This window comes from Dipteris shenzhenensis, chromosome 21 (assembly GCF_047967505.1).
Source record: "Dipteris shenzhenensis isolate YYH24624 ecotype China chromosome 21, Dip_SZ_1.0, whole genome shotgun sequence".
Classification (NCBI taxonomy): Eukaryota; Viridiplantae; Streptophyta; class Polypodiopsida; order Gleicheniales; family Dipteridaceae; genus Dipteris; species Dipteris shenzhenensis.
The window spans coordinates 13,564,989-13,588,855 of NC_141616.1; the positions used below are offsets into that span (position 1 = coordinate 13,564,989).

Consider the following 23,867-nt stretch of genomic DNA (forward strand, 5'->3'; position numbering starts at 1 on the left):
CATGTGCTACGACACTAATTGGCCATCGTGGGCCAAAACCAATGGGTAGATTAAGCAAGAGCTAGCCTTTGTACTCCCTTGTACTAAGACCTGTAATAGATGTCCTTTGTCTCATGTGCTAAAATGTTTAATGAGGGGCTGTAATTAAGGCGGTTACACATTGCCAGATGCCCACCATGCAAGAAAATGGGTGGGCAGTGTGTGACTACACAACCAATGGAAAACAAGAAGTATTTTTGACAATTCTATTGACGTGTAGGCCACTTGTGAGCAATGGCCATGGCTTGGGCGGGGCCCACGCTCATGTTTTGCACAGGGCAACTTAGGGTGAGTTCAGACCACCCGCCCGTCGTAGTAGAAAAGAAAATGGAGCTGGAGGATGGCTGGGTGGATGGTGTGATTCACACTAACTGGCGTCCATGTTTTAATTGTAGGCTGCACCATAAATGTCACCAACTTTGATCGGTGTGATGGGTGAGGCAAATCTCTTAGATGAGGTGGTGAAGGTTCGATGCCCAATTAACGAGACTGTCACTACATTTTGTCAGGTTGCCATGGACCTGGCAACCTCTAGGTGTTGGACGAGTTTTTTGTCAGAGTGTCCGGGCCCTTCTCTTTGATTGGATCAAGTAGGATGCTGAACGTTCCCTCCACTTCTAAAGGATGGCCGGGAGTAAGGTGTGAACTCGACGTTACGCTCACTACCGTGTGACCGCACTTTTTAGGAGCGCGCGGAAGGTGCTCATCGACGACCTCTCCCACGTGGGACGGCGGTCCATCTCTGTCCGACCTCCCTCACACTGCCACGCAGTCCTTAAGCGATGCACAACTTGCTCTTCACCATGTGTAAGGACCTTAGCACATGCATGGGGCTAGCATGGGTTTAGGATGGGAATCTTTTTGTCATCATTACACCAAGTGGTCTAGGATGGATTTAGAATGCGAGTAGCCACTTTTTCTCCCATCTTGGACCATGGCCTCTAGACCTTGGCAGCCAGAATGGATTCCCCTTTTTTAGGGATTCAAAAACATGGAAGGATGACATGTGTCCTTGTCCCTAGGTGGTCCCCACCTCCTAAACACATGAAATGATGCCATGTGTCCTCTTCCTCCTAAACCCATCCATAGTTCTTTTTAGCACTGCCTTCCAGGCAGCACTATCGTTATACTTTTCTTAAAAAAGTGTCCCACACCATTTTTCGTCTTTTGGTCCCCTTCTATTTTGGTTCTTTCTATCTCACTCACACACACTTTCTTTTCTTAAGAACTCTCTCTCTCTCTCTCTCTCACGGAGTTTGCAAATCATTCGAACTTTCCTATACACTGGCTTCCATCACAGGTGTTGCAAATTAATCATTCATTCATCTTGACAATTGTTTTCCTTTGACAGAACCAATTGAAAGCAGTGCTCACGAGTACTCGTACTCACTTGTTTTGTTAGCAGATAGTGGGATGGGAATGGACCACTTGGAACCATTCGCATCCTATTTCTTTCCATGTGCTAAGCCCCTAGACTGGAGCTGTTCAAGAGAGAATGATGAAAACCATGACGCATATAGTAAGCACTCGAGCATGACGAAGTGCAGTGCATGCGCACCATGGCTTCTACTTCTGGCCGTGATGGTCCTCATGCAAAGCCACCTCTTGTCGTCATATTGGGTGCCACTGGCGTTGGCAAATCTCGCCTTGCGATCGATCTTGCTGGCCATTTCAACGCTGAGGTCATCAATGCTGATTCTATGCAGGTAGTGGGTGCACCCCTCTGTGTATAAAAATTGGGCTAATACATGGTCTGTATCTACTTTCCCTCTGTCTCCACCTGTTAGCAAGCTTAGAGCCTAACTTTTATTTCCTAAAGTCTTGGTTCCACTTCTATCCTTCCAAAAGGGCGAATGGGAGGGAGAGGTTGAACGTGTAAACCGTGAATGTGGCCATGGAGGTCACCATGCCCACATGTTGGGACTTTCTCTGGCTGTGCGTTCTTCAGTCATCCCTCGATGCTTCGGCAACCAATCAACCAAGTTACTGCTCCTCAGCCTCACCTATGCTAGGATAGTGACGCAGTGGACATGAAACCTGCGGCTTGTTCCTTGGCATTAGTGCCCATTGTGCGTGCTGTGCAAGATGTTCTCTGTGTGATCTAATGGATATATTTTCCCTTTTTAGGATTTATTGACCTGCAGTCTATCACTATGATGTATGGTGGTTTGTGTGAATGATGTATTGATATAGATGGTGCTACTCCCCCTTTCCCCCAAACAAGAAAAGAACTTTCTATTAATGCTTGAAAAAACAACCATATAAATCAGCAATCTGTAATACGTTGATCATGGGAAATAAAGAGAAAAACTGGCTGTCAGAAAAAGACCAGCTTGTTAACCCAGCTCACTGCCTAGGGTATCTTTGGAACATGGGCTAACAACCTGGGTGGGGGACTATACACATAGCAAATACCTCCCATTGTAAACCTACCTCTATAAACATAAAGAATATACTTGGCCTAGTCTTTTGAATTTCATAAGAGTTCTGCAATAAAAAAGATCATGTAAGAAGGTAGTATCTTAGGCTGCAAGCCAAGTAAAATCCCTCTGCAACCTCTGTGACCGAGCCATGATTTGAAGGTCCCAGCTAGATCCTCTTTGCTATCCTAGCATGAGACCTTGTTGGTCTCAAACCTTTGGATGCCAAAGAAGTGGGTGGTGCACAAACTCTCTCGGCACCGAGGATTGGCCCCAATGAGTCCTCCAAATAGCCATTGCCACATGCTATGAAGGCTCCTCATCAATGGAGAGCCCTTCCCCTTGAGGGGAGCCTTATAGAAAATCCACCGATGAGGATGCTACCACTGGCCACCTGTGCGTGGGGTGTTCTTGAGAAGCCCTCGTTGAAGTAAGAACTTTCGGCTACTCCCCGCTCCTCCTGCTGCCGTCCTTGCTGCCCCCTCCCTCCCCTCCTTGCTTCTCCTCCCTCTCCTCCCCACCTACTGCTCCCCCCGCCTCCCCCCTGACTCCCCTCCCTCGCTGCTGCAGCCCCCCCTGCCCCCGCTCTCTGCCTCCTCCCCCGCGTGCTGCCTCCTCCCTCCCCTCCCCCCTACCTGCTGCTCCCCCCGCCTCCTCCCTCCCCTCCTTGCTTCTCCTCCCTCCCCTCCCCCCTACCTACTGCTCCCCTCGCCTCCCCCCCGATTCCCCTCCCTCGCTGCTGCAGCCCCCCCTGCACGCTGCCTTCTCCCCGCGCGCTGCCTCCTCCCTCCCCTCCCCCCTACCTGCTGCTCCCCTTGCCTCCCCCTCGCCTCCCCTCCCTCTCTCCCCTTCTCTACCTCCCGTGCTGCTGCAGCCCCCCCCGCGCTGCTGCCAGCTCCTCCCCCGCGCTGCTGCCTGCTTGCATGCCCCCCCCGTGCTGCTGCCTGCACAGCCCCCCCGCTTGTAACGGGTGGCCTGTTGACAAGGGACTGAGTCTCAGTCCGCCCCTCCATCATCACCTTCGGATTCGACATCAGCAGCAAGGAGGGAGTCCTTGCCCTCAAGGGGGAGCAACCCTTTGACATCCCTAGGACCTAACCAAGGGGAGCAGCCCATGGTAAGGTTGGACTCCGAACTATGGCTCTAAAGGGCTCAATTCAAACGGGAATATTTGAATTGATTGGCCCTTCAAAGTATCTGTTGGGGAAAAAGTACCAAATGAGGAATGAAGCCTTAATGAAGGCGGCTGAACGTTTGAACCAAGGGGGAAGACTCCCTCCAATTCACACAACTTACACACACAGGGATCAGAATTCCAGGAGACCAGAACTGGGGAGGATACGTGGGCTGCGAGCTCCTGCTGTAATCCTGAGAGAGTGTGAGGATTTTCTTCTGCATCTGAGAGATGCCTCCATGTAATCTTTACCCTGTGGTGTTTTGACCACAGGGCCTCTTCTTTTTGGAATACAAACTCTGAGTTTCTTGTTCCAAGCGTTGAGGTAGATAGATGGCAAGCATCGTTCCCCCTCCCCTTCGTTAAGTTCTGAGTGTGCAGGGCGTGTTTGAAGCTCACCTTCGAGCCAAGGCTTCCCCTTGGCCTAAGGAAGAAACCTACCAAGAGGCAAATCGATCGGTAGCTCGTGGAAGGCGTAGTCTTCATCGAGGTGTTCGCTTAGAAGGTCGTTCGACCGATGCAAAGAGCAGAGCGACCAGTGTAGGGACCCGTTCGATCCAAGACTTCGTGAGGACCAAGAGACCCTCTTGGATATCTCGCCTACAAAGTAGCAGAGCCCGCGAAGCTTGGACCATAGAGAACTGAAGCTCTGAGATCCCGCTGTCGACGGACGGAAGCGGACGGAACTGCAGTTCTGTCGCGCCCAAGCTTTGAAAGCATCCTACAGACACTCCACAGCTCCATTCAGCGAGCCCTTCAGTACAGCACTTCGCCCCACCAACGAGATCACAGGGCTGGGCCCGTGATCATAGCAGTGCTTCGGTTTAGGCACACGGGATCGACGAACTTTTCGCTCACCAACGGAATCCTTCGACGGAACCCGACGGAAAAGTCGAGGAGAGCTCTCACGGTCGTTTCAGAGCGCCATTGCCAGCATCCTCTTCCATGCGAACTCCCACAGACGTGAAGAAGCAGCGCGATGCCAGAGATCTGCTCGTGGACGTGTGCATGGTTGTGGGGAGGTCGCCATAGTTGCCAAGCTCCAAAAGCTTCTATAAAAGCATATGGACAAGAATGTGTCTCAAGCAAGGCCACGGCCCTGGTGGTTAGCTGGGCCGTGATGTATTTTGGGCATCTTCGCATAGGTCACGGGTTCGAGTCTGGGGAGGCAGAGGTAGAGCGCGAGCCGACGAGGGGGCCGACCCCCTTTTGCTAGTCATCAAAGAACACAATATAGCCAAGGGGCCATGCTTGGTTACACTAACCAAGACTTGGCTCCGTGGCTAGCCCAACATGTTGAAGGGTGCTCAAGAAGATGATGATCCAGCCCGTGAGCAGCGGAATAGAGGTCCGGCGCTCGTTATGGATCGTGGAGAGGGTGAAGACCTCGAGAGTATCATGGCACACCGTGATAGACCGAATTAGTTCGGGCCTAACAGGCTGTACCATTGTCACTGGAGGGAGCAGCCTTCAAGTGAAGACTCGTGGAGGACGGAACCTTCTCTATGGTGGTTCGTGGACATCGTGTGCGGCTACAATGATTCACACCCCTTTCCAAAGAAGCGGGGGAGCAAGAGTAAAAGGGGGGGAATGTAACGGGTGGCCCGTTGACAAGGGACTGAGTCTCAGTCCGCCCCTCCATCATCATTACCTTCGGATTCGACATTGGCAGCAAGGAGGAAGTCCTTGACCTCTTTTGGGTCAAGGGGGCGCAACCCTTTGACATCCCTAGGACCTAACCAAGGGGAGCAGCCCATGGTAAGGTTGGACTCCCAACTATGGCTCTAAAGGGCTCAATTCAAACGGGAATATTTGAATTGATTGGCCCTTCAAAGTATCTGTTGGGGAAAAAGTACCAAATGAGGAATGAAGCCTTAATGAAGGCGGCTGAACGTTTGAACCAAGGGGGAAGACTCCCTCCAATTCACACAACTTACACACATAGGGATCAGAATTCTAGGAGACCAGAACTGGGGAGGATACGTGGGCTGCGAGCTCCTGCTGTAATACTGAGAGAGTGTGAGGATTTTCTTTTGCATCTGAGAGATGCCTCCATGTAATCTTTACCCTGTGGCGTTTTGACCACAGGGCCTCTTCTTTTTGGAATACAAACTCTGAGTTTCTTGTTCCAAGCGTTGAGGTAGATAGATAGCAAGCATCGTTCCCCCTCCCCTTCGTGAAGTTCTGAGTGTGCGGGGCGTGTTTGAAGCTCACCTTCGAGCCAAGGCTTCCCCTTGGCCTAAGGAAGAAACCTACCAAGAGGCAAATCGATCGGTAGCTCGTGGAAGGCGTAGTCTTCATCGAGGTGTTCGCTCAGAAGGTCGTTCGGCCGGTGCAGAGAGCAGAGCGACCAGTGTAGGGAACCGTTCGATCCAAGACTTCGTGAGGACCAAGAGACCCTCATGGATATCTCGCCTACAAAGCAGTAGAGCCCGCGAAGCTCGGACTCTGAGATCCCACCGGCGACGGACGGAAGCGGACGGAATTGCAGTTCCGTCGCGCCCAAGCTTTGAAAGCATCCTACAGACACTCCACAGCTCCATTCAGCGAGCCCTTCGGTACAGCACTTTGCCCCATCAACGAGATCACAGGGCCAGGCCCGTGATCATAGCAGTGCTTCGGTTTAGGCACACGGGATCGACGAACTTTTCGCTCACCGACGAAATCCTTCGACGGAACTTGACGGAAATGTCGAGGAGAGCTCTCACGGTCATTTCAGAGTGCCATTGCCAGCATCCTCTTCCATGCGAACTCCCATAGACCTGAAGAAGAAGCACGACGCCAGAGATCTGCTCGTGGACGTGTGCATGGTGGCGCGGAGGTCGCCATAGCTGCCAAGCTCCAAAAGATTCTATAAAAGCATATGGACAAGAACGTGTCTGAAGCAAGGCCACGGACCCGGTGGTTAGCCGGGCCGTGATGTATTTCAAGCATCTTCGCATAGGTCACGGGTTCGAGTCCGTGGAGGCAGAGGCAGAGCGCGAGCCGACGAGGGGCCAACCCCCTTTTGCTAGTCATCAAAGAACACAATATAGCCAAGGGGCCACACTTGGTTATACTAACCAAGACTTGGCTCCGTGGCTAGCCCAACGATAGGCACTGCGTGTTCATTCCCGGTGGTTTTGTGTTCGAATCCTAGCGCGGTGGTGCGCGAACCTTTTGGGAGCGCCCGTGTCCGAGGAAGTTTAGAATATAGCTCGGAGGCCCCGCCTGGTTACACCAATGAGTTGGCTCAGTGGTTGGCGCTTCGAGTTTGTGCAAGGAGGTCATGGGTTCGAATACTCCTCCGGCTGTGCAGAGAATTGGGACACGCGCGTGGAAGCTGGTTGGTTTTGGTTACACTAACCAAGTTCAGGCCACTTGGCTAGCCCATCGAGTGGTTCCGCGCATAGTTCCTTGGAGGTCATGAGTTCGATTCTTGGCAGTTGGCCGTTCCCTTTTGCACAGACCGCTAACTTTGGGGGCACAGCTAGGCAGTTTTGGCGGTTTGGACAGTTTAGCTCCGACTAATTTTAGTTAGTCTCAACTAGCCAGACAAGGGGCTTTTGGAAACAGACTTCACAGCCGTGTTCCCCCTCTTGTCTTGAGTTTCCGGAGCAAGCCTCGGGCATTACTTTTGCTACACGACGCTTCGGCAAGCATTATGCGAAGGGGCGGTTCTCCAAAGCCGTAGCTCTCGGAAGGAGTTCTAGCCGATTCCTTTGAGCGTCTAAAGGATCAGGGAACCTTGTGAAGGTGAAGGACAGTCAATCAGGTGGAAGTTCACATCAGCAAGGTATTTGCAAATCTAGAGATCAAGCAGGTACTTTGGGATCCCGGTAGGGGACCAAACCGGGGAGCAAAGGAAAAGAGGAAAGAGAAAAAAATTTAGGGAAAACTTTGCCCTCGTGACACCGCCCCCCCCCGTCCCTCCGCTCTTTCTTTGCTCCCCCCCCCCTCTCCACTCCTCCTCTCCTCTATCCTCCCCTCGTCTCCCTTCCTCCTCTCCGCTTGCTGCCCCTCCTCTCTCTTTGCTGACGACTCCTCTTCTTGCTCATTCCTCTCTCTTCCACCTTCCTTGCACCCTCTCCCTTCATCTAGAGTACCCTATTCTCCTTTAGGGGTCTCCTGGGCTTTAGGAAAGCGGACAGATTTCTTCTTTGTGTTTGAATCGGCCTTTCCCACCTCGATTGACGAATGGGTTCCCATTCAGTCAATCCGTTACCGCCCACACCGCCCGCGAGAACTGTCACTTTCTCAAAAGACGAGTTGCAGCAGTTGCAAAAGGATTTGGAGCATGAGTGTTCCATGACTCTCTTCGCATGCATCCCTAGCTCCCACCCCTCTAGGTCATAGGCTAGAGATTGGATGCTTGCGGTGCTTCCCCAGGAGCTCGCCCCCCACCTTAAGGATGTTCGTTTGTTGGGACGAGGTTTCTTTCAGGTGTGCCTAGATTCCCCGGATGTCACGAGAGACCTGCTACAGGCCGGGTTTCTATTTCTAGGCTACAGGAGGATTTTTTTGTTTTCCTTTCAACTGGGCTTTGGCCTAGTTGAAGAGGACAAGCAGGGGGTTTCTGTTTTCATCAAGTTTCCTCGTCTCCCCTCAGTTTATCACCGGCTTCTTTCAGTTATTGGCGAGAGGTTTGGTGTGGTAGCAGAGATCTCCCCTCTTCCTGACGAGCCCTCTTCGGCTGCTGAGGCGGTTAGGATGGAAGGAGTACCCAGGGTTAGGGTCATTGTTGAGGACCCTAACATTATGACCACATCATGCTACAGCGACCCAATGGGTCTTTCTTTCGCCAAAGATTTGAGGTTGCAGGTCGGCAGGACCAGTGCAGGATTTGCAGATCCTCGGGGCACTTTGCCAGAGATTGCCCAAAGAAGAAAAAGAGGCCCAGAAAGCAACCAGCTCGTACTAGCTTACGACAGAGAGCAGGATCAGGACCTACCGCTCTACAGGCACCGCCTCAGACACGGGCTCCCCCCTCTCCTAGGGCTACTCGAGTCCCTCCTGCACCCCACACCACCTCTGGCTCATGGTGGGTTCCGATCGCGGTTAGGCCCTCTACTTCAGATCACACCTCCACCGCTTCGGAGGCTATCCCCTTGGAGCCTTGGGAGGAGACTAGTGCCTTGTTCGACTCCACCCCAGGATTATGCTGTACCTTCCTCAGCAGCCCAGGTTGTTGGTACCTCATCCGCAGCACTTCTTGATCAGGACTTAGTACAGGTGCCTCTTTCTATGGATAGAGGGAAGGGAGTCTTACATTCTCTCCCTGCTTTGGTAGGAATCCTTCGTACCCCCTTGCCAGGACTGGCTCAACAGAACTCCTTTTTCGCTTTGGAGGACCTCTCTGACCTCCCAGATGATGATCTTGTACCTTTTACTTTCGGAAAGCCAGTTATTGGCATCCCTTTTGAGAGATCCTTCTCTCTCTCACTTGTGGACTTTCCTCCCCTTGGACCTCGTGTGTATGGTAGGAGGTCAGCTTCGGTGGAGGGTTCTTTTTTCGCCACCAGGTCGGGTAAGGTATTCCAACGCGCTTCCTCCCGCCGATGAGGATAGCCAGTTGGAATATATAGGGATTGGGCGGCATCCCTCATTGCCGTCGCAGACAGCTGATCAAGAATCAGCTCTATCCAGGTGTTTCAGGTGGTTTCCTAGACATTCTTTTTCTTTAGGAACACAAACTGGATGTCAGAGATTGCTCCAAGTCAGGTAAGCTGCTTTCAGAATGGAATTTTTGGCTTCCTGCCTTGGGAACCAGAGGAGGTACATGCATATCAGTTTCAGATTCCATTCTCCCTCTGATCATCGGACACGGTACCATAACCCCCTCCAGGGCCCAGTGGGTTTTACTTTTGATTGATGGATGTAAGGTTGGTTTCCTCTACCTCTATGCTCCGAACAACACAGAGGGGACCGTGTTCTGTTTTGAAAAGAGTTGCTCCTGTGGGTTAACATTGCAAATTCGTGGATTATTGGAGGTGACTTCCATAGGTACCATTGGGGCAATCTCTTCTGCTTCTCAGTGGGAGGAGGAATTGGAACTGCTTCTGGAACATCCTGCTCTTCCTCAGTACCTTGTGGAACATCAGCTTCCGATTTTGCCACCTCTTGGATGGGTCAACCTGGGGCGGTGTGGGTTTGGGGGTTGAACAATCTCCTCCTCCTCAATCTGAGGCTCCTCCTGGGGTTCAGGTTCCTTTTCCTCGAAGACAACATCCCGACTGATAAGGATCTGCTTCTTTACTGGGTTGAAGAGTCGATAGGCCTTGGATTCTTTGCTATACCCAACAAAGATACATTTTCTGCTCCGGGGATCAAGCTTGGTCCTGTCTTCCTTGTGCACATGCACCCATGCGTTAGAACCAAAAATGCGAAGATGAGTGATAGAGGGCGACTTACCATAAAATGCCTCATATGGAGTCTTGTCCTTGACGGCCTTCGTCTTGGTCTTGTTGAGAATGTGTACAGTTGTATTGATAGCTTCGCTCCAATAGGCTTTAGAAAGGTTCCTACCTCGGAGCATAGCAAGCCCTGTCTCCGTGGTGGTTCTATGCTTCCTCTCAACTACCCCGTTTTGCTGAGAAGTATGTGTTGTGGTGAGTTGTCGCTTGATCCCATGCTTGCGACAAAATGTGTTGAACTCATTTGAGGTAAATTCTCCCCCCCTGTCTGTACGGAACGTCTTGACATCCTCCCCTGTCTCCTTTTCAACTCTAGCCTTCCAGTCCTTGAACTTCTCGAAAGCCTGTGACTTTTTGGCCAAGCAATACACCCAGGTCATTCTATTGAAATCATCCACAAAGAGAAGTGAGTACCTGGATCCTGCCCACGATGCTGTAGACATTGGGCCACAAATGTTGGCATGAACCAACTTAAGAGGTTTGCTGGCCCGAAACGAGGCCTCTTGTGGGAACTTATCTTTGTGCTGCTTGCCTTCTAGATAAGCCCTACAGACACCATCCTGCCTGTAATTGGTGGAAGTCCATCCACCATCTTCGACTTTGACCCTCAGATAGTAAAACAACTTCGTTCTTTCCTAGGATTCACGGTTTTTCTATGGAAGTTTGTGCGTGATTATTCGAACATCACGGCACCCTTGACCAACATATTGAAAGGTCGTGGACGCAGGTCTACCCAGCCAATCTCTTGGAGTGATGCATTGAACAAGGCTTTTGAAACCTTGAAGCTAACTATCAAGGAAGCTCCTGCTCTTGCATTACCCAATCCTACCCGGCCTTATGTGTTAGAGGCCGATGCGAGGGATTTTGCGATTGGGGCAGCTTTATTCCAAGAGGAAAGACTTGTAGCTTTTGAGAGTAAAAAGCTAGACGACACCAAATATCGTTGGCCCACACTAGAAAAAGAACTATAATGCAGTTGTGTATGCTCTAAAGGTTTGGAGACACTACTTGTATCGTTTGAAGTTTCTTGTATTGACAGATCATCAATCAATCAAGTATGTGTGTGACTGGCTGAATTAAGGGGACGAAAGGCTAGATCGGCAGAGTTAATGCAAGATTTTGATTTTGAAATACGTTATCGAAAGGGTTTCATGAATCGTGTGGCAGATGCCTTAAGTTGAGTCAAGTTTGTAAATGCTATGTCATTTACGAAAATATCCTCATTCCTATTTCAATCCTTGAGAGAGCTTTGCGCAACTGATAGTCAATTCAGTTCTTATTAGCAGAATGTCCAGGATGGAAGCTCCATGGTTGACCAGGACTCAGGGATTGTGCCACCTATGGTACAGGCGGTGGGAGGTCAGTGGATGATTAGGAACGGCTTGCTGTTGCGGAAAGATATGTGTACCACAGATGTTTCGGATCTTCGATCCAAGATTCCCTGGGAGTGTCATGATGCTCCTAGTGCTGGACATCCAGGTATACATCGGACTCTATCTCTTGTGAAACATACCTTTTATTGACCTAAGATGCGTGCATTTATTGAAAACTATGTGGTACGTTGCCGGGTTTGTCAGGTTACTAAGACAGACCACCTTAGAAGCGCGGGTTTTATACAGCCATTGCAAATGTCGGGTAATAAATGGGAAAGTATTTCCATGGATTTCATTACCGGTTTGCCTAGTTGGAAACTAATCTAAGTATGAGTTCCTCAGATCATGCAGAATCTGATGGCAGTACTGAGAAGGTCAACGAATTGGTTGAAGATATGCTTCGGGCATATGTTTTTAAGAGACAGTCTTCATGGGAAGATTATCTCCCCATGATAGAATTTGCTTATAACAGTGCAAAGCATCAAGTACTGGCTACAGTCCTTTTATGCTTATGTACAGGTTTCAACCTAAGTCACAAGTTATGGTTGGGTTCAAGGGAATTCAAAATGATGCTGCAAGGACATTCTTGCAAGACATGCAAGAAATGTTGCAGTTTGCAAAAGTCTATTAGAAGTGCCCAAGATCAGGACATATTTTATGTTAATGGACATGGTTCACCTAGAGAGTACTCTGAAGGGACGATGGTATATTTACGTATTCCCAAGGAATCCAAGAGCCTAAGTACTGGTTTGCTTCCGAAATTATTCCCCAGATATTGTGGTCCTTTCAAGATTATTAAAAGAATTGGACCAGTTGCATATAAAATAGAATTGCCTCGTGAGGTTAAGGTACATTCAGTGTTTCATGTCAGCAGAGTGAAAGAGTTACTGGGTGCAGATGATCAACTTGTTTCTCCTCAAGAAATAGTAGAAGTTACAGATTTGACTTTTATTCCACACGAGTATTCTTGAATTTCGTGAAGGATAGATTCGTAATCGAACTATCACGGAATACAAGATCAAGTGGAAGGATCGTGTTGATGAGGATGCAACATGGGAGACATTACCGAACCTCCAGAGGACATTCTCGGGTTTTTTAGCGAACTCAGGAGTGAGTTCTTAGAGGAGGGGAAGTGTGTCATGTGCACGGATTGGTATCTGATGTGTACTTGAGTACACAAGACTAGCTCAGATAGCCTGGGGAGGCTTAGGACTAGGCATGCTTGATTCTTGGGTTGAGTGGTAAGGGTACGAACCAATTAGAGGTCTTTGCTATTTTTGGCGCATTGGGCCTGAGTCTATATAAGGGGCCTAGAGGTTGAGTTCTTTGAGAGCTGATGGGAGCAAGTCTCATTCCCAGGTGCTAGGTCTGATCTTGGATTGAGTCACGGATGTGCACTCGCATCTTAGCGTAGCCCAAGACCCAGCAGCAGATCCCAGCCTCTAGGCGCCACCTGGTGGTATGGGACACCAAGCCGGTTAGGATCTGTTTGGAAGTTCATGTCAGTAGCTCAGCTCATGGCTCGGAGGGGACATCTCCTGTTTCGGGATCACATCCCGTAGATGTCATGGTTGGGTGGTGAGCAGCCTGCTCAGATTCCTTATGTTTGGTATGTTCTTGTGTTTGCTTGCAGATCAGAGGTTCCAGGAGCGCTGGGGTCGTGTCACCCATACAATCTATAGATATGCTCCACAAATGGCTTTGCTAAATCGCGAGTTTTAACCTCTTCATTGGTTGGAATAAACTAAGCCATCTCAATCCACAATTATCCTCACAGAGTCGTGCCACCTCTATGTCCTAGGTAATCCAACAATAAAATCCTTAGAGATACTTCCCCATATCTCCAATGGATGTAAGGAGACCACCTACCTTAAGACATTAAGCTTTATTGACTTGGTAGTTTTGGCACTTCAATACGAGCACACTGTTCACCACTGGTGGCATTGAGCATGCAGCGTTGAAGCTCCATAACGGCCGAGTGAAAGATCATTAGGGGCTACGCATTGAATACATTGCATATGCAATAAGTACTATGGCCCCCATCTTCTCTTGGGGAAAAAAAAGTACAGTGGGCCCCATCTTAGCAAAGCTTTTTAAGGAGTCGGTTTGCTCATGTATCCCCTACCCTTGGACCCCTTACACCATCAATTACATTCACAAGGCAAGCCTGAACAACTATAGGACCATTATAATTGGGCATGTCGTGTCTAAGATCTCGGCATCAGCGCTTGATACAGAGGTTAGCTAGTTTTTAGAGATCAATGGGATTGGAGCCAATGGACAAAAAGGTTTGCGAGTTGATCATGTGACTCTAGATCATATCCTCACTTTCAAGGGTCTCATTGAGGAGACCAGGGTACGAAGATAGAGGGTTTATTATTGCTTTGTGGATTTTCACAAGGCGTTTGCAACAATGCTGAGAGCTCTCTCATCGTACGCTAGCAAGTTTTGGTATATGGCCAGAAAACAATCGGGGATTGAATAGGGTGGGTAGAGGAGATTAGGAGCATTATCAGGGTCAAGTAGGGCGTTTGGCCTCTACATTGACGAGTTTGAGACCTTCATTAGGACAGTAGTGGGGCCAAGCTGCTCTCTTGTGGATTTCTTGATTTGGATTCTCCTCTACGAGACGATGTGGTCTTACTCTCCTCCTCAGTTGAGGGCCTCTAGCGACACTTGGATGCACTCCATACCTTTTGCGAGACACATGATCTGAAAGTCAACCTTGGTAAAACTAAGGTTATGATCAAGAACACAACCCGGGTAGCCATGCCCAGAGAGTAGATTGGATGGATGCTTGGTGGAGGTCGTCGCATCTTGCATGTACTTGGGGGTTCTTTTCTTTAGTTCGTTTTTCACGATGGGACAAGTCTGACTGAGTAGGGGATACACCGCTTGCTAGACTTGAGCGATGATAATTTCAATCTCATTTCCAGGATCCTTGGCTTGAGTCTCTTCTCTTTGGCTCCTTGGTGTGTCCAGCAGGCATGTATACCAGCCCTTGTTGGGGGCTTGATGGACTAGAGAGACTCCAAGTCCTCTTATTGTCACGGATGATCCGTAGTAAACAGTTGGTTCTACATCAGATCATTCTGGCTGGTTTGGGGCATCTCCACTACAGCTTGATGTAGCATTTCAGGTGATCACATACCTCAAGCCGACGCAGGCTATCATGGCTGGCTTTATTATCATCGAGGACTTTAGCAGCTTAGGGCAATTAGAGATGTTGGCATGCACGTACACAGACAGTTTGAGAGTTTGGGGCCCCACATGGACTGATACCTCTCTTTCAGTATGGCCCTGAGGCCCCTTTTGTTCCACTCAATTACCACGAGGCTAACTTGGTTATCCAAATGATCTCGTATAGCTACACACATTCAGGACCTGGTTAGTACCTAGCGGGCTTCTTGTGAAGCTCAACTTCTACAGGGATCATTGCTTATGGATATCAAAGGAGCGACCTACCAAGCTATACATTGATCCACCTCCCCCATTCTTTAGAGGATATTGTTCGGGTAATTTTGTGTTTCATCACATTGACTATGCATCGAGAGTGGACGGGTAGACATACCTAGAGAGGGTCGCATTCGCATCTACTCTCTGTGATCTATAAGAGATTGAGTAAGAGGAGCACTTTGCTTTTAGATGCCATGTGCACTATGAGATTCGAGGCCATTACCATTGTCTTTTTAGAGATGGGTTTGGACCACTCTCCAGCCTCTTGTCACATCAGGATCAAAGATGTTTGGCAACTGTCATTCATGAGGCTGTACGACACAGAGACTTGTTGCTCAAGGCACATAGACGAGATGAGGACGTTCAACCAGATTCCACTAAGAGTGATCACCGATTTTTCTTTTAGATGGCACATACCAATGGGCCCTAGGGAGACGGCATAACCAAGGCAGATACAACAGACCCGTCTGCATGTCGATGCAAATCAGGCTCGGAGGTCTTCCCTCCATGTTCACCAAGCCATAGATGCAGCTGATAGGTGTGACCGTGGCACTTGTTCAGGTAGGGCCAAAGCTAGGAGACCACAGTGGACCACACATTGACGTCGCGATTGCTTTATCACAGGTTTTATGCTTCCATAGCCTCGTACACTGGAGCCTTATGTGAACTTGACGACTCCACTAGCATCTAGAGGTTCACCATAGTGACGGCACACCACAGCTCCCTTGCTCCCCGTAGGCTTAGACACTTTGCACTAGTGTTTTTATGTTTATGTTGCACTTGTCTTGGGTGTAGATGCCTTCACAGAGGCTCCATCCATTCTACTTGTTTGGTCTCATAGACCCTTCAGTCTTCCGAAGGTTTTTACAAACTTTCTTTCTTTCTTCACCGCCCCCCCCCCCCCCCCCCCCCCCCCCCCCCCCCTCCTTTCCCCCCTCTCCCCGGGCCCTCAATTTTCTTTTTGTTCTTATGTTCATCGTTTAAGATTTTTCTCAAATTGTAAGGTTGATATATTTAAATCTTATGAGGGCATAATAGAAATGACAAAAGATTTTTTGGTACCAATATCAAAAATACTATATCAATCTTGCTGATTTTGGAAAATTCCAAATATTTGTGTTTCAAAGACTTCAAATGATAGTCAAAGAAAAAATTGCATAGGTTTACTAAGGTTTTTATCAATAGTTTTCCACTAAAGGAATGACACACAATGTGTTTTTATAGGTTTACAAAGGTTTGGACATTTTGACGAACAAGGTGCAAATAGAGGAGAGAAGGGGTAAGATTTGGTCGGCTTTAGCATGTGGTGAACTATAAAATTGCGCTTTAGCATGTGAATTCAGGTAGGATGTATTTGATTATCAATATTTCAACAGGATTTTAAGAAATTCTAGTGGACGGCTCCCAATGCTTTCTGCTTGGTAGCAATTTATCTTTATACAACACCTTGCTGCCCTAGAAGACAGCCAAGGTCCAGCCTCTAGGGAACTCGGTCTGCAGCACACCTTCCACTCTCCTTCACCCCAGTGTGAGGCCCAAGGGAGTGGATTCTGGCTGCTCCTGTCTGCTTCTGTTCTTGCTGAATGGTTGGATGATTGTATGAGGCATAATGGCCTCCTTTTACGGCGGGCCCAAGGCCCTTCCCAAAAACCGACCAGTCTGGCCGACTTTTAGGGTCTGTTTGGGCATCTGTAGGAATATATGCTGTAGACAGCCCCTTTTAGGGCCCTCTTTTCCAGGGCCTTTGGTCCACACTCCAAGGGCTTTAGCCCTCCTTCCAAGGCAGGGTCCCAGCCCCTTCTGTCTGCCTATATAAGGCTTGGTTGGCTGGCTCCAACCAGCCCAACCAGCCCTACTAGGATGGCTGACCCTGCTGCTGGTACACCCGCCTCTGCTGCGTCCCTTTCTAGCACCCTGTACTGCCCACACGTGTGCGCCTTTGCTGCGCCACATGTTGCCTCAGTCGGCCATCCTGTGCGCCTCTGTTAGGGGCCTGTTCCAGCCCGTACGTACAGTCCTTGAGGTGCCTCTGCCAGGCAGCTGTGGCAGACCCCTCTCCACCATGAGTCTTTTCGGCACATGCCCTAGGTCTCCCTCCCCCATGCTCTCCGCATATGGGGGCTTACAGATGGGGAGGTGACCTTTCCAACAGTGGCTGCGTGGATCATTGTGAAGACTGGGCTTGCAAAGACTGCCCCTAGGTAAATGTACGATTGCACAATCTCCACTAGCTCCCCTCGATATGTCAAGCTTGTTGGTGAATTAGTGCCTGTGAGGTGTTGAAGATCATAACCTTGGTCTTGCCAAGGTTGACTTTCAGGTCTCTCCCTCTCCAAAACACCTCTTGAGCCTCTAAGTGTCCCTGTAGGCCTGTTGCTGAGGAAGATAGGAGCATTATGTCATCTGCATACTGCAGTATCTGTATCATCAAATCAGGCAACAATGACCCCTCACCTCCTAGGTTGTCAATGAAAGTCATGATGTCATGAAATGCATAGCCCAAATAGTGTTGGTGAGAGAGGGCATCATTGCTTCACCCCTATCGTGCTCTCGATCCATTCTGACAGACCTCCATAGTCACATACTCTCCCTCTGATTGACTCGTATAAACTCATCACCCCATAAATCATGACTCCTGGGATATGCATCTCCTGAATTCACCCAATAATGCTCGTGGGATTGTGTCAAAGGCCTTTCGAAAGTCTACAAAACAAGCATATAATTTATGGGATCTCTCCTCGATGACGCCCACAAGGTGAAGATGTGATTAAGGGTAGAATGCTGTCTCCGAAACCCAGCCTTCCCTAATGCCTGCTTCCTGTGTGCTTCGGTCGAGGAGCTTATCTCCCGCTCTAGTAATGACCCATGAATCTTGGATAGTGTATGACCCAATCATGAGTGTGAGGTAGTTCCCAGTATCATAGGATCCCTGCTTTGTGTATTGGCACACTGGTGGTAGTACTCCAAGGCTCAAGCAGGGGGAAGCTGTAGCGAACATCGTGATTGAACATCTATGCTAGGATTGGGACAAAGATCTCTTGTCCATGTGCGAAGTGCTTAGTGTGTGCTCTTGGTGGGCTCTGCCGGTGTAATGCAGCTCACACATTCTGTGATGTGAACGACATGCAAGTGGTGGGTCTATGGGACAACAGACATATCAGGTGGTGTTTGAATTGGGCCATCATAAAGGGACGTTGCACAGGTGTGCCACACATCAGGGTCTGTGATGGGAATAGGCAACTTCCCCTTATATAGGAGCCCCCAAGAAGAGGTGGGATCATGTCCTCCAAAAGATCGAATCACCTCATCCATCCTACGTGAGAGGAATGCCCACCTCTTATGTTGTGTAAAATGCCGGTAGATCTACTGTGCCTTTGGTCTCATCAGGTGTCCCAAAGTCTTCTCTCGTATGAGGTGAGATCTCATCCCTCGGCACTCGTCATCAAACCATGGATTTAGAGAGAGAGAGAAGAAGAAGAAGAAGAATATATATCGTCCTCTGAAGACCAAAAAATCGGCCTATGGGACCTGAGCAATACAAAATCCTCGTACACAAAGACTCCTCCCTTGGAGGGGAGGGTATTAAGAGAAACTACCTTTATGTCGTAGGTGAGTTCCTGTGCTTGAAAAGCTTATAGACAAACGTTCCTAAAGCTGGGGGTGATCCGCTATGTAGCATATCAGCCAGTCTGTTATGTCCCTCGAGAAGAGAGAGAGAGAGAGAGAGAGAGAGAGAGAGAGAGAGGGAGGGAGGTAACATGCATGTTCACTTTATCATGCTTTTCAGGTGTCCCTCACCATCTTCTTGGGATTGTTGATCCAGAAGAGGAGTTTACAGCCAAGCGGTTCCGGGATCTTGCTGTTGTGGTAAAAGACAAACTATTGGACTTACATTGTGGTGCTTTTCGGTTTACTATTTCCCTGTCCTTAATATATGCCACATCCCTCTCTTTCTTCAGAACCATTCTTTACTTGCTGCGTCTGTAAGACTGTGCTTGTGCCTTGTCCTGCAAGCATTACAATTTTAGAAAAATGCATTTCATTGGAAGAACTTTGAGTCTTAATCAATAAAAAAGGGAGCAAATGTGGGCAATATATCATAGAAATTCATTGGAAAAAGTAGTGACACATCTTTTGTATTGTCAACTAAACCATTGGATCCTGAATTGTTATTGATTTTACCCTGATATTCTTTATTTTCAAATTTTTTTGCAGATAATTGATGATATTTTACAGCGTAAAAAATTGCCAATAGTTGTTGGTGGTACAAACTACTATATACAAGTATGCTCAGTTGTCCAGGCTATGTTGCCCATCTTCTTGGTTTTGTTATGTGTCTTCCTTGCAATTAAGATCTCTAGGAGCTAGAGTAGTAAAGACTGTCTGTACCCTACTATAAATGTGAAAGAACTTAGAATTTAGTTTTCGTAGTGAGAGAACTACTTCATTGAGGATATGCACCTTTTTTTCTTTTGATTTATCGAGGCAAAAATTGTAATTAAGACCTGACCTGGGCAGAAACTTTAACAATTCTTGAAATTATTTTCCTTGAGTCAGTACAGCTTTTCTCTAAGAGATTCTGATTACACGGTTATTCTCTGACAGCAACCTAATGCCAGTCTTGCTGCGAAATGCAGATGGTAAAGGGCCTTAAAGTCTCTCCAAACTCACACCAAGTAGATTGCATAATTACATCAACACAGATTTGGAAAAACACAGCAGAAATTACTGCGCAAAACGACCTTTATCGGCTCCAAAATCATGGGCTGAAGGTATATAGAGGCCGGCCTCGAATTGAAGGTGCTCTCCCTCTTCTATGCACCTTGTGATGAAGCTTTCATGGATGAGGGAATGACGCCAAGATACCTCTAGTTTTAGGTGATGGACTGCAGTCTATGCACCTTGTGATCAAGCTTTCATGGATGAGGGAATGAGGCCAAGATACCTCTAGTTTTAGGTGATGGAGGGCAGTATGTGCGGCTCGCCCCTCGCTCATCCCCCGCCCCTTGTTCACTTGTAGCTGACCTGGGCCTTGGGGGTTCCAACTTTTGTAGGACAAAATAAACCTCTATAAGCTACACCAGTTGTGGTCTAGCTGATCTGGGCCTTGGGGGTTCCAGCTTTTGCAAGACAAAATAAACCTCTATAAGCTACACCAGTTGTGGTCTGAAGGTACACGTAGCTGCCAACAACATCCAGCCAAGGGTCTGCACAAAAATTGGAATGCAAGCGCCTTAAATTATGTCAAGAGGCTTTTATCTAAGTGCTAAGCGAAAGAAAACTCAAATCTCAACTAACAAAACTAGTGCTCAATCTCATAGTCAAAACCATAATACATAGCCAAGTGTCGTGGTGGCTCTCCGATAGGCTGCGAAAATGTCTTGTATTTGTCTATTGGGTCGTCTCTCTTGGTGGTGGGGGGCGCCGTCTCCATGATCTTTGTATCCGATGGGCCATGTCGAGGATCCCCTTGAAGAAGAGCTGTGATGGGCTGAACCTCTATCGTGCGTGGCCTTGTCCGTCTCTGCATCTTTGGCCGCGTCTCTGCTTGCCGTCGTCTCATCCCTCTGACCCTTGTGGCCCTCATATCATCTATCTCCTCCTCCTCCACTTTGTCATGTCTGGGTCAGTTGGTACAGTTAGTACATGTACCACTTAGGACAGGTAGGACTCTTAGTTCAGTTAGGGCACTTAGCCCTAGGATTTTGTTATATTGGCTCTCTCTTGAGCCTCCACTCAGTTTGCAGCAATTCATTACAATCGTTTTTTGTCTTCTCTCCTTGATTTTAACCTTCCATTGCTTGCACTAGCCTACAGTGGTATTAGAGCAGGTCGGGGATTCATTCCCACAGCAATTGGCAGCTTGTTCAAGCTGTTTGGCAGCCCCTGGACCTCTCATTCTTGCTGGTTTCCTAGCTTTCTTCACAGCCGTGAGCATTTGTGGCCTTTCCAAGCACTTTTGTCACGAAAACTTGCAGTTGGCGCATGAAGATCGCATTTTGGAGCAGCTACCGTGAAGGGAGTCGCATTTCGGGGCATTTTGAAGCATTTTGTGCAGCACCAAGTTTACATGTGCGGGATTTACCTGCTGTATTGATTCCACACAACTGTACAGAATAATGCGCCTACATTTACTCCACCGTACCGAATTGTAGGGAACAGATTTGCCTGCATTTAATGCTGCACATGCTGTATGGACAGATTTCCCTGCAATAAATACACTTCTGACAGTCGTACAGATCTGACAGTCGCATTTACTGGCTGTACGGGACTCTGTACAATGCATTTATGAGAGTATAGGACAAGCTGCATCAGAATTTAACATGCTTTCTTGTGTTGCGTGCTACTGCTAGAAGACATTTGGAGCTTGCAGAAGTGATATGGAGGTCCCTCCTTGAGCCCATTCCTCTTCAATTGGCTTCCCTTTGCCTCGCGCTGCAAGTTCCCCTCCATCGGATGACTCTCCTCTCATCTCCAAGTGCGCTTATCCTCGTGGGAGCACTTTCTCTTGCTGTAACTCACATTTCCAGCCCTCTCTTGGTATCTCTCATTGCCATTTGATGTCTTTTTCACCTCTCCCTCAAGGGTGAAACCCTTTGCTCACATTTGGAGCCTTTTCCCTGCTATATCTTCAGGCTACATCATTGGGTAAGCCTTTTCCTTGCTCACATTTGGAGCCTTTTCCCTACTATATTTTCGGCCTACATCATTGGGCTTACCTTTGTTGCATTGGTTCTTTCCAATTTTTGCATCAACCCTTTCTTTGCTTCATTTGCATTTTGGAAAGGCCTCGTATTGCCTTGGAAGGCCTCGTGTTGCCTTTTGGGAAATTTTTGCAATAGGTACACCTTGAGACAGCAGAGTCTTTTGTACTGAAAAGCTTTGATGCTTGATCAAATATGCATGTATCTTGGCATATCATGCCGAGGGTGCCTCCTTCAATCCATAAAGGGCCTTCTTGAGCCGGCAAACCTTAATTCAGAGCCTTTTTTCTCAAAGCCAGGAGGTTGGGTGATATAGACCTATTCCTGTAAATCACCATGAAGGAAGGCGGTCTTGATGTCCAACTGATGCACCTTCCAATGTCTGTGGGATGCAAGGGCAATGATGCACCGTATGGTCGTGATGCATGAGGTGGGAGCAAAGGTCTCTTCAAAATCAATGCCGTGTTGTTGTGCATAACCCTTTGCAACAAGACGAGCTCTGAAGTGGCCAACCATGCCATCAGCTTTCCGTTTGACCTTGTAAACCCATTTTGTGCCTTTAGCATGCTTGCCTGCAGGCAAGTCACACAACTCCCAAGTGCTATTTGCATGAACGGACTCAAGTTCAGCATCCATAGCATCCATCTATTCTCTGCTGTCAAAAGTATCCTTATGACATAGTTACTCTTCATTACAGGCAGTGGCAATCAAAGCTACATCCAAAAAATTGCCTTGCATCTGTTTGTGCGCACCTCTAGTGCTGGCAGGCAAAGGCTCAGTCTGCTTGCTGTACCTGAGGGATCCAAAAGCCAACGAGGGGCTGATTTTGGCTATCTCATGATAGCCCTCTCCTCTTGAACTGCTTGTTCGATAGCATGGCCATTTGGTGGTGGAAAATCAGGTTGAGTAGGAGCAACGGGAGGAGCATTGGATCTGCATGAAGAATCAAATACATCAGAGGCTTCCATTGAAGGCTGTGTTTTACAATCCAGCCAAGGTAAAGGGGCATGCTCAGCAAAAATTACGTCTCTATTGACAATCACCTTGCCTATGCTAGGTTGAAACAACTTGTAACCTTTGCCTTGTGAGCTTGACCCAAACACCCGCATGTGAGAAATTACAGGCTTACAACGTGTCCATGCTTCATAGGAAGTCATGGTCTTCAATGCCCGAGTGGTTGCTTGGTTGAGCACATAGTTGGCATACATTTGGGCAAAGACTTTCCCTTAAGCATGCACCGGCCCATTTCTGTTTCTGTTCTATTTTTACGCTCTGCAAGTCCATTCTATTGCGGAGTGTATAGTACTGTGCACTGATGAATTATACCCCAGGCTACTAAAAAATGAGAGTTCCCGGGACATGTACTCACCTCCCTTGTAAGTGCGGAAGATCAAGAGTTTCTCGCCACTCTCATTCTCTGCCAAGGCAATTCAATGCTTGAAGCAAGAGAAGACATCTGACATCAGCTTCATGGGATATATCCAAGTGAACCTGGTGAAGTCATCTATAAAAGTAACAAAGTAACAGTACCTCCCCAAGTGATGCTATCTGCATCGGTCTGCATACATCACTATATACATGGCTGAGTCTGCCCTTCACCTCCGGAGTGCCGACAGAAACTCAGTACGAAGACTTTGTATAAATGGATGCTCAAGTATGTGTGGGTGTGTGGATTTGTATGTGTGAGAGCATATTTTTATACTATGGTCTACACCCACTGTTGGGCGCTGATGACGTCAGTGGGGATGTCATAGTAGCTAGTCCCTGCTATGCATGATGGAGTTTATGGTTTTCAACCTTGTGAGTGACTATCATGAGATTGAAACTGCACTATGTTGTGTTTTTAGAGGATGAGTTTGGGAATGTTCCTGGATTCATCTAGGTATATACGAGATGCAACTTCTTGGTTTCACCAAGGGTCCCGTCCTTGGGAAATGGAAACCTATGCATTTTGCCCAACAAGCAGCCCTTGCATATATGTTTTGTAAGTGCATGCATGGGTGGAAGATCTACAGCCATGTCATGTGAATGCATCTCCACCAAACTGTTGAAGTTGAGATGTCCCAATCTCTCATGCCATAGATGTGTATCAGAAATTACAGATTTTATTGTACCGATTATCATAAATGGCACAGCGATAACCATAAAAAAGAATTGGGAAGCCATGTGTGGAGATGGCTGAGATAGAAATCAGATTCTTTTTGATATCTGAAACATATAAACCTTCCACAAGTTTAATGGTATCACCTGACACTGTAGTGACAACCACTTGACCAATCATTTTCATGGGGTATGCTGCATTATTTGCA

The 23,867-nt window shown here is 48.1% G+C and overlaps 1 protein-coding gene across 2 annotated transcripts in view; it reads left to right on the plus strand.

Annotated features, from left to right (window-relative positions):
- The first annotated feature begins 1,433 nt into the window (after positions 1 to 1,433).
- IPT2 (tRNAisopentenyltransferase 2) overlaps positions 1,434 to 23,867 on the plus strand; it is a 63,886-nt gene continuing 41,452 nt past the window's right edge. For both annotated transcript variants that reach the window (XM_087392510.1, XM_087392511.1), the window contains exons 1-4: positions 1,434 to 1,745; positions 16,079 to 16,133; positions 18,642 to 18,721; positions 19,070 to 19,138. In XM_087392510.1, the coding sequence (XP_087248636.1) occupies positions 1,590 to 1,745; positions 16,079 to 16,133; positions 18,642 to 18,721; positions 19,070 to 19,138 (360 nt within the window). In that variant the 5' untranslated portion in view covers positions 1,434 to 1,589. The remainder of the gene's footprint in view (positions 1,746 to 16,078; positions 16,134 to 18,641; positions 18,722 to 19,069; positions 19,139 to 23,867) is intronic.